Raw genomic sequence first — 15480 nt, forward strand, 5'->3', positions numbered from 1 at the left:
TGATATACGAGTATGAGGTTGATCATTTTATTATCCAAAGTGTATTACTCTCGAAAGTAAAGCTACGATTACATTGTACAAATTTAATTACAATTTGTTTTTAAGTAATTAGACATTTTAAATAAAAGCTAAAGGATACATTTGAATTATACAAATGTTTTACATCTTCAATATAGTCCAAATAAGATGCGTTTCTTTCTTATGTCCAAAAAAAGCACGTTTATATTATTTGACCATTGCAAATGATATATTTTGTGCCTGTTAATTATTTATATCAATATATTATAATTTATTTCTTAAGAGAATAAATTCTGATAACAGCATATTTTTTTACAATCCACAGTCAATTGACATTTTATAAGCCTTTTTAAATATGTATGTAGGTACATGTAACCATGGCGGATGTTTAACAAGTAAAAATTTTGGACCAAATCCAAGGATTTTACCACCTTGCCACGGAAGCAATATTTATAATCGTATAAAAAATTTCAGTAGCCCACAAAGACTCATGTGAATTTCAAAAACCTATTCAAGATTTGAAATTAAAACATGCTAGGAAACCACTTACTGTGTAAATCGTTAAAAATTGTGCCTGAATTAATCTTTATAGAAATCAAAATGTTTTTTTTCTTCTATGAAATGACGAAAGGGAATTGGATTTCAATATGACTGTGAATAAATTATTTAATTGAAAAATCAAATCCCAAATAAATCAAAGGTATTCGAAGCAAAATAATAATTCATGATATAAAAACGTGACTTCATGTTCAAGTATATTTATTCAATTTGAAAATTATTTGCCCACCTAAGAACCTAATTTTTCAATTAATTACGGTAAGCGATTAGATGGGCAAAATAAAAATTAATTTAATGAATTATCTTTCTTGGAACGTGAAAAAATTATTTATTGATTTGAGGATTTCTTCCAAAAGCTACTTGAACTATGGCACCATATCTCATTGGTGTCATTTTTAGGTTGGTGAACATGAATCAATAGAAGGGAAAGAAATAAAAGGTGAAGTGGAATTGTGGAATCTATTCGGATGTAGTGAAAGATTCGATTACCAGGACGATATTGACGGTAGGTACCTTCAATTCTGACGAATTATTTATTTATAAAATAATTAAAACACTTTGTTTTTACCACGATAATCTTTATTTTTTATATATAGTCAACATGTTTCGAGAACGATGTTCTCTTCATCAGGACAATTAATGTACTAAAAACTAAATTGTCAAGTATATAGAGACAGGTGTGGGTAGAAAAGGAAGTAGTGTGGGGGGGGTTGAGGGGAGGGGTGAGAGGTGGAAAGGGGAGGTGCTTAGAAGATCAAAGACAAAAAATTACAATGGAAATATGTTTAAGACAGGGTTATTCACAAAATTAGTTTGATTATTAATAATATTTAAATTTCTATTGACATTTTTCCTAATTTCTAATATTTCTAAAAGGTCTAACTGAAAACCACTAACATTAGTGTGTAAAATTTTAAAACCAGTATTTATGTCAAATGAATGGTTGAATTCAATTAGAGGGTTAGCAAATTCCGAATAATTATTGCTATTTAGACGTCTCAAATGTTCCTTAATCCTTGTTTCAAAATTTCTGCAAGTTTTACCTATGTAAAAATGGTTACAATCATTGCAATTCAATTGGTAAACTCCGGATTTTTTCATTTTTAAGTCTTTGTCCTTGTTATTTAGAATATAATTTTTCAATTTATTATTAGTATAAAAAGCTGGCTGTATTGTATTTGGATTTTTTTTCTCTATTAAATTAGAGGTTTGATGATTTACAAACAATATTTTTCTCCATTGCTTTATAATATTATCACTAAGCAATGGATTAGTTTTTAGTACATTAATTGTCCTGATGAAGAGAACATCGTTCTCGAAACATGTTGACTTTATATAAAAAATAAAGATTATCGTGGTAAAAACAAAGTGTTTTAATTATTTTATTAATAAAATGGTGCCACAATGTAAATTCGCAAAATTTGAAGAAATTATTTATTTATTTATTCACGCCATGAAGGCTTTTACATGCATAAGCTGATCAGGCGTACAATATTGAATGTATCTTACATATCATAAAAGGCAGAGCACGGACAATATAAGCAGGTACAATACTAGTTATCGTTGATAGTTGTTGAACATTCAAGTAATAGTTATTCAATGAAGAAATATAATAATAAGAGTACAAGAATGGTATTTATTTTTGTCTTCCCAATCAATACGTTTATTTTTTATGTGCGTTTATTTTATGTGAAATCGCAGATGAGTACCAACTACTCCCAACCGTCTGGAGTCAGTGAGACTATGGCATCCCTTACTGGTGTATGTTGTGCGGCTGAAGGTAGTGGAAAAGGGAAGAAGATGGGAAAGAGCAAGGTGGGGAAGTAACCTAGCTATTCAATCTGGTCACAAAACACGGCCAAAGCCATTTCGAGCAACATTTAAAATTTAAATGGTGGTCTTACACCAGGGCGATACTAAAAGTATCTTCCACTGTAGAAGATTCCGCAAATATACAATATATTATTTTAAACGAGTAAATAATAGTAAAATAACACTAATTAATCAGTTATGTTTTTATGGGTTGCTTCACCAAAATAATGAAGTTTTTTGTCAAAATACTTGTAGTGTTGAACTTACGACATCTATAATACCCACCTACGGAAGTTATTAATATTTTGGTATCTATGTTATTTTTAACTTTGTGTTTTAATCTGTGATATAATACTCCAGAATAGGGGCCGGGAACATCTTATAAATATTATATATTCACAAGTCTGTTCTTTTAAGAAGCGAATGGTAAACCTGGGACCAGGCACTCCGCGTGTGTAACAATTCGGAGAAATCTTTGCTTTTCGTGTTCAATTAATTAACCTAATAGGACATAAAGGAATATATGAAGTCACATTTAACTAAATACTCATTAAATGTATTACTGAGCAACCAGAATACTACACGATTCAGATAATACAGTTAAGCACTAATTTTTCACACTATTAGAAATATTATTCCATAATATCGTTTGGTATCCGCCGTATGCTATATTTATTGTGCTGTCAGATAATTACTTTTGGTGAGGAATCAATTTGTAAAGATTTTTTGTCATTTTCAACCGTGTACACATGCCTAGGTGATCGTGTTACTTGGTTTTCTTTCGGTTAGTAGGCAATCCATTATTCACAAGTTCTCGCCCCCGATACCACCTTTGTGTTCTGTCGATCAATTTACATTTTCCGTCCATCAATCAATCCATTCGGGCTGAACATATTGCATTCGTTAAGCTGAGTCATTTTAACCAGGTCTTTGGAAAAGAAATCATTAGTGTCTTCTAACCTTCTTTAGAATTTATTGAAACACTTATCGAATAGTATATGAATATAATTCACTTACTATTTCATTCTCTCGAATCCTACTTGCCCATAATCGCAAAGTACTAATTCCATAAAACTCTTTGAGATTTCATAAAACGTACGAATTACCCAAATATTACTAGGAATTCGGTTATGCTTATTATATGGATACAACATACTAGATTTTTAGGGCAAATTTGGTGCAGACCATATTGCAAAACTCGTATTGCCAACTAATATTGCGCAGCATCTGTTTTGCAGAATTTTAATATCCAATACACACCAAGAAAATATATTTTATGACAATGGTTTATTCACAAGTAGTTTTTTAGCTTTATATTATATTAAATTTTTACTCGTGAAAGGACTTCTTTATAAAATATATACTGAATTTCAGGATGTATAGAGGCGGACAGCATTGTCGAAAATATATAGAGAAAAATGGTGCCAATCGCTTGATTACCCGCTCAACGAAAATTACAACGAAAATGGGGAAAATCAAGCCAACAATGAATTTATTAAAATCATACCTGTGTAAACACTTACTTTGCGCAATGCGGCTTTTACGAGTCTCAAAGCAATATATTTTATATAAGACCCTCACTGTCACGGTTCCTCAAATTTAAAAGGTCCTTTAGTGGAACGCTTACAACGAAATTAATTCGGAGCTTTCTTCTGAATGACAAGCTACGAAACAAGGTGACAGTTTTTCTTCTGGCAAAACTGATACCCAAAATTAGAAAACCGTACTTTAATTACGGACTCTCACAAACACACACACACATATATTTTACTTAATCCATCACCGTGCATCTATCACCGAAGTCTTAGAAGTTATAGTGGAAATTGATGAACTTTTAAAAATCGGTTTTATTCATATAAAATGGAAGGCAGTCTGCGGTTTGAGCATCGTCTAGTAGTGTCGGGTGTCTACCCAAACTACCTCCCATGCTATAACTAAATTTAATAATGATCTATATAGGTGGAGGTAGACGGGTAATTTAAACTAGAATATAGCCAATTCATCTACGAACTACGATGACGATAACAATGATTATTGTGGTTGATACATTATTTTACGGTGGCGGTAGAAACCCAAGCTTGTTCGCATTATCATGAAGCGTAGGTAGTCGGGCAAGGCTATAATGTATACGTAATGTCTATAAACACAATGACAGAGGGGGGTGCTGGGTAATGATATCTGACTGGCTTCCCAAGTACAAAGCTTTGTAGTTTGCCATATCTGTGATATAATGCTCCAGGACGGGAGCCGGGAACATCTTCTAAATATTATATACAAGTCCGTACTTTGAAGAAGGGGATGGCAAACGCGAGAGTGGACCAGGCACTCCACGTGTGCAATAATTGGATTTTTTGATAATATCTGTACAATGTTATAATACATTACGTTATTCTACAGACTCTAGTCTACTTAACCATAACCTAACTTTACTTTATATAAATGCGGTGCACATCGCGTATAGAACACCCGTGATTATTAATTATAATTCTAGTGATTTGTAAAATAAACCCAAAAAAAAATGTGAACATTTTCAAATATAAACTACTTTTGCATTGTGAAGTTATTACGCAAATCTAGAAAATAAAAAAATAAATGGAAACTAAAAATAAACACATTTTCATAGCAAATTGACGATATCGGCTTCTTTCTACATTTCCAAGATTAATTTAGATATAGACATGAAATTTGAATGGCACAACAGTTCTTCCATGGGAAACACTGGATACATGGAAAGCGGTTCTTCTGTAAATTGTGAAAAGTATTGTAAAGGGAGTTTTAGATAACCAGAGCCACTAAAATAAGTCAGATACCTAACAAGGTTACGATACGAGGAATAAATCTAACACCGGTGCAATTCCCCACCGAGGCTGTAAACCATTCTTCTCGTTTTCCTTTTAGAATGCAAGTTCTTCCTTCATTTCATTAAAACTTTTCAAAAAAAAACCAAGGAAAAGAGTGGTTGCATCTCTTTCATTTTCGGTTCGTTCCGGAAAAATGATCCCGATAAAAAAGTGATAGCATGCCAATTTTAAAATAAAATATTAGTCATTCAGAATATATCGAGAACATTCCTGATGAATATCACGACGGAATGCGACAATATCAGTATGTCAATATCAACATCAGTATTTGTATAAACACGTGTTCCGCCGTCCTTATAAACCACTAGCTTAGGACTTTTTCAATTGTAAAGTTATATAATAGTAAACAATACAGTGGAAATAAGTTAGACAGAGAAACAAAACCGATACTTTGTTAGGAACTGCCAATTCATTCGTTACAAGCCTGCAGTCCCTTTTTTAACAGGAAAACTAGTATTTGACCAGATTTTAATAAATTAACTTTATTTTTTATCACTCCATGTAAAATTACAAAATCTCAGCACATCTATTTGAATAAAGCTATTTTTATCGTTTATTTATGTAATCATACAATTTTCAGTGAAGGTTTATAGCCATTTGTGAAAACAAGAAAGCATGTATGTAAAACATACTTTTAGGTAATACCCGGTGGGTAGGATGCTTGACTACCAGACAGTTGAATCAAGTTCGACACTCACAGCAAGTACTGACTTCACTTTACAATTGCTTACTGTTTGTTATACCAAAAAAACAAGTTAAAGTTTGGTTAGTTCCCTTTTGGCCGGATGCATGGATATACATAACGTTCGTTCAAAAAACGATGTCGTTATTCATAACGGCAATTCGTTTTTTTGTAAAACCATTTAGTAGATAGTCCTCAAGGTATATTTCTCGAATGGCTGCATTCCCTGCCGTCTTTTGTTACCTCGGGCAGGTGGGCAATTTTGAGCGGGGGTGGGTAAGGCTGGGAGGAACGGATCAGAGGGTTGGGGCGTGAGGGGGAGGGGCAGGTAAAGACAATGGGAAGTGGAGATGAATGTGGCGTGGTGTTTTATGAAGGTTTGGCCGGAAGTGAGCGGCCAGCAGTGTTTAGCGGCAGGCGGAAATAGAATGCCGGCTTCTCTTGAGAAGGCCTTCGGCCAAACCACGTTCCTACGCAAGACAGCTCTTCTAGCGGCACATTACCTCATAGTCCGGCACACTATGGCATAGTCCCGCATAGAAACGACATAGACCGGAATAGTCCGGCACAACAATCACGACGTATAAAGACAGCAGCCGGCTGAATGTGATGCATCAATTTCAAATGTCCGCCTTTCTTTACAGGTTATGAAACAATTAACGATTTCATATGGTTCTGATTTGAGAACAACAAATATAGGTTATATTATTATTATCCCTACCATAAAGCAAAAAAAATCTGGTTTGTTTTATTAATCATTTTGCAATATGTCTAAAATTATAAATTCGCCGAATTGTGATTTATTAAATTGTTCAAGACTGATGTTCGAGGCGATCACAAGTAATTTCAGAATGCAAAATATGCTCCATTGTGGGCTATGGGATTTAAAAATAGCAAGTAGGTTTTGGATATGTCATCAAATCTTTTTTTTTCAATAATGATTGTAAAATGAGACAAAATATTTTTTGGAAAATGTGAAAAAACGGGCGAAAAGCCACTAGTAAAATGCACAAATTTTTAAATGTGATATTTTATTATTAGGCAGCAGCGTAGCAGATTCCCTGCGAAATCGCTGAATAGATAAACCGAAAGTGTTCAGTGAGAAAAAACCATTTTTGTGGTCGAAAAGACAAAATATTTTCGAAAAAAAGTTCATCTGTTGTGGTATTATTAAATATAAAATTTTGTGCGTTTGTGTACAACACTTCATATTTTTAGCTTAGAGCCAATTAGTTGCGAACACAACTGTACCATCTGGAATAACCAACACGAATAATTAATTGAATTTAACGTATAGCCCCACACATAACGGTAAACCCTCGAATTCCCTTCTGCTGTTGATGTATATTCTCTATTTCTTTCAAGTGAACTAATTAGGTACTTCGTATATTTAAAGTATACTTTTAGTATATATTTACTGATAAATTAGTTGGAATATAAAGTAAGTAAATTTTTTGTTTTTTTTTTTATTTATTCATGAAAGTAATGTTGCGTAATTTACATAAAACGTATTTTACCTACAATGTTAAGTAATAATTTTGAATTTATAATATTTATAAACGATGTACTCTCATTAGTAAGCTTAACTTGTGTGTAATGCTGCGTATACATTTGCGAACCGAAAAGCGAGCTAAGCCATGAATTATACGAAAGAACGAAGCAATCGCATGCGGCGTTGTTGCTTCGTTTTTTTCCCATATTTCGAGGACCGGCTCGGGATTCGGCTCGAAAATGTATACGCAGCCTGAGGGGGAGTGGTATTTTATTTATGATAGTTATATTGTTGTGTTATTTAGTTTACATTTTGCAAGTGTTTTTTAACGTAAAATTTAAATTATTATAAAAATTTCTTTCTGAATTGAAAAAATTTACTCCGAAGTTATAATTGAATTGCCCCATTGTTTTCATTTACATTTTGGTGTTGGGAGAAATGATGTGTGAAGATTTTTGTATGGTAAAGATATAAAGCTTTTAGTTTTCTTATTTTATATTCTTTACGTAAAAGTTCTGATAAATTTGTATATGGTTTAAATGTGAAGAATTTTTTTAATTATTATTTTTTGTGCCATGGTAAGTAGTGCGTATGTTTTTTATAAGTTCCACCCCATCCTATATGCCATATTTTATTATTGACTAATTTAATTTACTACACCATTCTAAGGACGGGTTGGTTCGGAGAATTTGAACAATTCATCAAATTCACCGTTCATTTTCGGGTTCTGTGAATGTCCTATTCATGTTCTGTTATTATATCATTATAGGCTAGTTGCTTGACAGAACTGAAATAAAAACAGAACTTGAAAAAATCTTTCACAGAACTTGAAAATGAACGTTGAAATTCGACGAATTGTTCAAATTCTGCGAAACAACCCGTCCTTAATAAAACTTTTATTTAAATTTCAGTGGCTAAGTTAGCATCGCGTTCCTCCCAGGTCTCGTGAAATCAATTTTTAACGCTATCTAAGTCCTCCATCACGATACAAACAACATTTTTCGCTTACTGTGGTGGTATTATGGTGGTAAATTTTCAAATATTTTCAGATTATTCGAAATTCGGCAACGTATGTCTTTCTTTAAAAAAAATGTTGTGATGAAGATGTTTTTTTTGTGTGGGGATCATTTAAGGCAGTGGTCTGGTTATTTATTCACAATAAAAGCAGTTGTATTTTGTTAGTTTTTTCCAAGCAATGGCTGTTAATGCTAGATTATAAAATGAATCTATAAGAACACTTTATTACAGGTTGAGGATTCCTCAATATATTCCAGTATAGAGTACAGTATAAATACATTGAAACATGTTTGAAAGTGTGCATGTTTGCACCGGGATTTAATACATGAACACTGAACTCCATCGCTTTTTAACTAACTTTCCCGAAAAATAATATGCTGTCCCACATGAAGTTCACAATATTTTCAAAACAATAAATATTTTCGCACAACATACAGCACGAAAAACATTCCCTAGATGAAAGTCGTGCGCGAATTGAATTTTTGGAATTGGAATAGATTTAAAATTTTCGATAAAGTCGTGCTCCAATTTGCAGTTTGAAATTCAAACGTTCCGAGAGTGTGACAATCCGCTGGTTATGGTACATAATCTAGTGCTGGAAATGGGCTACGGCTCATTCATGTTTATTTGTAGAAGAAGTTACGACCCGAGAAGCGAGGGGTCACTTTATTAGTAGAAAAATTCGTTTAATCGGTCGTACTTATTGCTTTATTTCCGGCGTTTAAAAAGCTATTTACCGAGGAAAATAGTTACGGCGGCATGTGGAAACGGTGAACGTTGGAGTTTTAATGGCTAGAGAAATCAGAATAATAAATTTAAATATCGAACGGTTCGCCTGACATAATATCGTAACTGCAGGAAAATTGATGTGACCATCATGCAGATTCTTGGAAAAATCTTTTAATTAATAAAATAATGTGGAACTCCTCGATGAGAATATTTAAATTCGGGTCTAGTTTGCAACTTATTTATACAGGTGACTTTTATTTGAAGCGAGATATCTAAGGACTTCGAAGAGAAATATAACAGCAAATAAGGCCAAGTTGTTTAAATCACTGTTATATTTGACGTTGTAAAAAATTAAAACACTCGTCAGATTTTTTTAACTTATCAAAAACGTACATTTATCACTGATTCTCGGCTTTTTGGTTGTTTAATCAGCCGCCAAGCATAACAGTAAACAATATTATTGATTTGAGAACAACGTGAAGTGCTACGGGGGTTCAAACAACTAGGCCTAAGCTAATGTGCTGTTAGTATCGTTAGTAGTATCATTTTTTTAATAGATATTATGAAAAGGTAATAAACTATTTAAATTTCTACCCACATAAGCAAGATTTTAGAATAATTCATCCATATCGCTGTGGTAAAATCTGTAAAAGGACGAAGCCTTCAGTTGGTACCAGTCCGTAGAGTGAGTTGGAATATGAAAAACAATACTTTCAATAGTTGACGAAAGTCGGTATCAAATTTAAACAAGTCTTATTTTCTACAACCGTATCCGTGTGGAAAGATAACAGATATAGAATCTGTGCGAAAAAAACTATCGTGTAAAACGGCCATTAGTTTGATAAGCCTAATAAATAGCTTAACGATTATCACCACCCTTAACGGCAGTGCGACGTTTTTCATCCGAAACTTAAATTTGCGTTTGAGGCCAAAATACAAACAAATATGTATATCAAATATCTAGTAAGGATGTTACTTTTTAATTTGTGTTTCATATTATAAAGTATAGGCCAGGGATGGTCCGATGCTCTGTAGGGAACCCGCTTGCACAGCGCGGGTGTAACCTGTGCATAAGCTGTGTTTAAGTTTAGACTTTCACACGGAATTCAATACTTCGTTTGTGTGAAAGCACTCCGAAACAATACAAAAACAATAAAATAAATCGATATAATAATTTAATAGGCAATTTTGGCAATTATTTTTGAGATAATTGAAAATATTTTGTGGCAAATCAGTGAATATAAAAAAACCGATTTTCAATTCCAGGGAAACGCCTTGAAAAATCAATATGAGAAAAGCAAGGGGTCTACCCAAAATAAAATAAAAATACGGAACGTGGTCTACGGGACAAAAAGTTTCGGAACCTCTGTTTTAGAGGCACAAATAAATAAAGTAGCATGTATTCGTAGTGGACATTCGCTATACCTTTTAATTAAAAACATAATTATTCAGTTTGGTATTTTGGCTTTGAATCCAAATTTAAGTTTTCTGTGAAGAAGGCTGCGCAGCCGTTTCTCTTAAAATAGAGAAAAGAATTTGTAAGAGAAAAGTTAATAAATACATTTTTAACTATTTTTTTGTTTGTTTCAGGTTTATATCACCGTGGAAGATGAGAATGATTGCGTTCCTCTCACGGTTGAGAGCACGTACCAAGTGCAAGTGTCGGAAAATATTCCCGGAGGCCGTGCCGTGCTACAGCTGACAGCCCTGGACCGGGACTCCTCGTCGCACCTCTCCTATAGGATCTTGTCAGGAGATCCCGCCGGGATATTCCAAATAAACACCACAACCGGTCAGTACCTACTTACTCTAAAGTCTACACACTAACAAGCTCTTCAAATTTTAAGAAACCGGGAACAAGGAAACCCAAGTTATGAAAAAATTACAACATAATTCACTCGTCTAACTAATTTGCATTTGTTGTAGTGTGTTTAATGTCGCTAGGGTTGTTTTATTTATTTATTTTAACGCCCATTGGGCTTTTTGATAACAAAAATAATTTCCCTCAGGGCCAGTGTCATCTTTGGGGATGATGTGTGGACGATCTTTTTAAGGAAATGAAGGAGAGGACGTTCTGGGAAGGAAAAAGTTTGAGGTGTGGGTAGGAATCTAGGGATCAATATGTCCAGCAGAAATGGACATACTGGATGGAGAAGTCAAAGGTCTCCCGAAACCAGCTTCTCCTGATTTGACACACCACAAAGCTGGTGAACAGGCTCATCCTGAACATTCCTCACCGATGAACAAGAATTGTACATAAATTTTGTGCGAGAAACAACTACATTAAATTTAACAGAGTCTAGTCTTTTATTTATTCGGTACTTAATACGATAATTAATAGAGATGTTCCGACTAGTCGGCGACTAGTCGGTAAAGCCGACTATCCGGCCACTATTGTAGTCGTCGATTAGTCGGCGACTAATCGGCAAAGAGCGCCGACTATCCGGCTTCTTACGTTGTATGTATTTCTCAATAATATGAATGCGGGGGAACTACATGAAATAAAAACCTTGATTATATATATTTTTTTTTATAATCAGTCTTATACATTAAAAAATGTAAAGCAATCTTTCCTTTGGTAATCAGTTTTTAAAATTACTTGCTTGTAAAGAAAACATAATTATGACATTTATTGAACAAAATTAGTATCTATCCTAATTAACATAAAAAACAACATATTATCTTCTTATCTTCAATGAACATTTATAAGTATTTCTTATTATTAAAATAAAAAGTAGATTTTTTAAATTAACAAACTCAGTTATATGTATTAAAGCAAGATTGTATGTACAAGATGCACAGTAATATATGTACATATTATATATATATATATATATATATATATATATATATATATATATATATATATATATATATATATATATATATATATATATATATATAAAAATTCTAAACATGAACTGTTTGATAAAAACAAAAAAAAATGAAAAAAACATATTTCTTATAACCATACCTACATAATCTAATCAAATTAAAGTCACAATTGTTACAACCAAAAATATCATAATCTCCTTATATTTTTTATAACTTACTTATATTTTTTTAATTAAGGGTAAATTATTTATTTATTTATTTATTTTTCATGTTCTCCGTAAAATGGTTATTCACCAATACATTATGGAGAAGATTACAAATTAGACAAAAAGTATAGCAAAACACATAAAAAGGTCAGTTTCACTACTTTGTGACATACGTCAAAAGATAATTGTTAAACTGCCTGTAGGTTACGTTAAAAATGTCGATGGTCAATGCAGACTCGATTATGATGTAAGAAGACTAAAGCTTCTGCCCTTTCTGGTGGCAATCGATTTCTTTTTGTTTCATATATGTTTCCGGCCTCTGAGAACAGCTTCTCACTGTAAACAGCAGGGACTGCGGGACAGCAGAGGTACACTTTGGCCATGCGCGACATTTCAGGGTACCTAGAACTATCCCCGAAACCGTAATCGGCTTAGCCGACTAGTCGGCCGACTAGTCGGTCTTATTACAACCGACTAATCGGCTAGTCGGCTAGTCGGCGAAAGTCATAATCAGCACATCTCTAATAATTAACTACACTCACCGGGTAAGGGCTGTCTAAATGTCCGTTAATGATAAAATAATTTACAATCGTAGTTCAACTAATTGCATTTGATTATAGAGGGCGTCACATAGTCAATCACAGCGCCAACTGTTTCCAGGCGGAATCAATGACGTCAAAACCAATTCAGAGCGTTTAATATTCTTTCATGACCGATTTATTAGTTGAACAATTGAATCAGTGCAATCAGAATTATGAAAATAATTTTGTACTTATGTGTTCAAAGCCGATATTTGTTGTTTTGTGTGAATGCATAATATTTACCGGTACTCAGATCATTTTGCACCTCAATATTATCTCTACTAATATATAATTAATATTTGATCATCAAGGAAAATCAATAACCTATAAATGAAAAGCTTGTCAATGATTCTAAAATATTTGGTGACAAAATGAAAGTATTTAGTGTCCAAATTAGTATTACCTCAGTGAAATACAAACCATTCATTAGACTGCCAGCAGAATTTTAACAATGTTATTTTAAAGATGTGATTTTAAAACTAATTTAACTGAATCGTTGATAGCTTAGCCAATTTCTATTCCCCTACCTTGTACCGAAATTGCTCCAATCATTTTTAATTTAATTTATAACTATTATAACAAAGCCATTTATATGCCGCGGGCAATCTCACTGTAGCTTTCATGTTAATCAATGATAAAAAAAATCCATGGTGGCTTTATTACCGTGGTTTCTTTAACGGGCGATTAGATAAGAATTTTGCTTTAATATTACTGTAATGAATTATTATAAGTGTGCCTGATAACGGGGTGGCAATGACGCACCCTGAAAGCACCCTCCCCTCCTCCCCCACCCCCGTTAACTACAATGTAATAGGTTTACAAGACACCTTCTTGTGTACCCCATTAGCCCAACTTATGTGCCGACTATAAATTATTACAGCGGTCGTTAAAACCGGTCCAAGCTTTTCCCCTTTTTTTATTTACGCAGCAAATAAAACAGTCTTCGTGTTTTCTATTTAAATTATAAACCCTTTTATAAAAGCTCCCCTTTTGCGGCGTAAGTGTCCTGACTTTTTGTTTATATCCCGTGGCCGGGATTTAATTTATCACTCAAACTTGGAATTTTCGTTTGTTGAGTTAATTTTTAGTGGGGTTATTTAATTTGTTTTAACTATCGCTCTAAAGGTCTTTTTTATTTATTTGGAAGATTTATTTAGCTAGCCTCGTTGCTTATTCTATCTAACTGGCAGTATTTGAGCTGAGCTTCACTCCTCTAGAATCCATGGTATTAAATTTATAAATTATATAGACACTCTGCGGTGAGATGCCGCCTTCTCGATTAGTAGTTTGACGGTAACTATGCTGCTAGCTATCAGTTTTCCCTAGAAGAACCAATTTAAAATAATCGCCTTAAAAGCAGGTGGATAACCTACGTTCGGATAATCATCTACACTTAATAACTATCCTGGAGACCAGATAATATCATCTTAAAGCGCCGGAGAGAAAATGAGACATTATATGTTATTATATTATTCAAGAAAAAAGTAAAATTATTATTTTTTTAATTGAACACTCGTAACATCATTAATAAAATGCATTAACTTCATTTCGAACCATATTTATATTTTATAATGTTACCACATCCTATATCTTCACACACTATATGATATTACTTTTTACTCATACACCATCTCTTCATTGTTGTAGAAATACTAAAAAAACATATTTTGTATTTATGCTATTCACTATGTATTATTGTAACAATATTACAAATTAAAATGTTTTATATGTCATGCATTTTGTGAAAATACTTTCAAAATAAAAATTAAAGTAATAAAAATTTAATCTTTCATTGCGGCGAATTGATTCTAAATGAATAATCCTCTTATGAAATAGCAATACTTCATTTATTATTTACTAAAATTTTAACAAACAGTTCGTAAAATCTGGTGTTTGAGACTTTCTTCTTCCAATAACTACAAAACTATCTATGATCCGGGGACATAACAATATCATTTATTGGATGGGACAGCTGTATAATACGGAGGGCGCCAGCTGATCTCTATCGATTGTCCTTATATTTACCAGGCATTTTCACAGCACATGTTATAGCTCAATTTTGGCGAAATTACTTTCGTGTTATTGGATACATTTTTTCAAACTTCTTACATCATTTTTATTTTATTTGGTTTTACGCTCAGGGCTTTTACAAGCATTTTAAAATAGAATATATCTAGTAAGCTATCGAAAATGATGCAAAATAAATTTAAGTGTATGAATTTAAAATAATGTTAGTAAAACATGTAAAAGTAACATAAAATATAGTAGAAATTAGAACAGTGCTACATGTAAGACAAATTACTAAAACTACATTACCAACGCTACTCTGATTTGTAGTATTCAACAAAGTGCTGGTTTAGATTACGCTTAATTCTATAAATAAATCACTAAATATATCATTAGTATCCCTATACTTGTTGCCCAGATCATGCATCTTATTGGTCAGTGAGTGTGTCTGATAGTTAGTTGTGTGTGTATTGCAGAAGAATTTTATATTTTGTCTTGTATTCCTAGTATGGAATTTAATAGTGGCAACGATGGCAGAACTGTCAATCAAGTTGTTAATTACCATATTCATGTTATACCCAACGAAATGTAAAGACAAACATGATGATGGAGGTTCATATTATATTATATCAAATACCTTCTAATTCATTATTCTTGTCTTCATCATCTTCAAACTCTTCGG

General features: G+C 32.8%; 1 protein-coding gene across 1 annotated transcript in view; it reads left to right on the top strand.

Moving 5' to 3' along the window:
* LOC149423565 (fat-like cadherin-related tumor suppressor homolog) overlaps positions 1–15480 on the top strand; it is a 223168-nt gene that overhangs the window by 157603 nt on the left and 50085 nt on the right. The window contains exon 3 of the mRNA XM_089632259.1: positions 10760–10961. Within this exon, the coding sequence (XP_089488385.1) occupies positions 10760–10961 (202 nt within the window). The remainder of the gene's footprint in view (positions 1–10759; positions 10962–15480) is intronic.

This window comes from Hesperophylax consimilis, chromosome 5 (genome assembly GCF_061612785.1).
Source record: "Hesperophylax consimilis isolate HC1 chromosome 5, BYU_Hcon_1.0, whole genome shotgun sequence".
Lineage (NCBI taxonomy): Eukaryota > Metazoa > Arthropoda > Insecta > Trichoptera > Limnephilidae > Hesperophylax > Hesperophylax consimilis.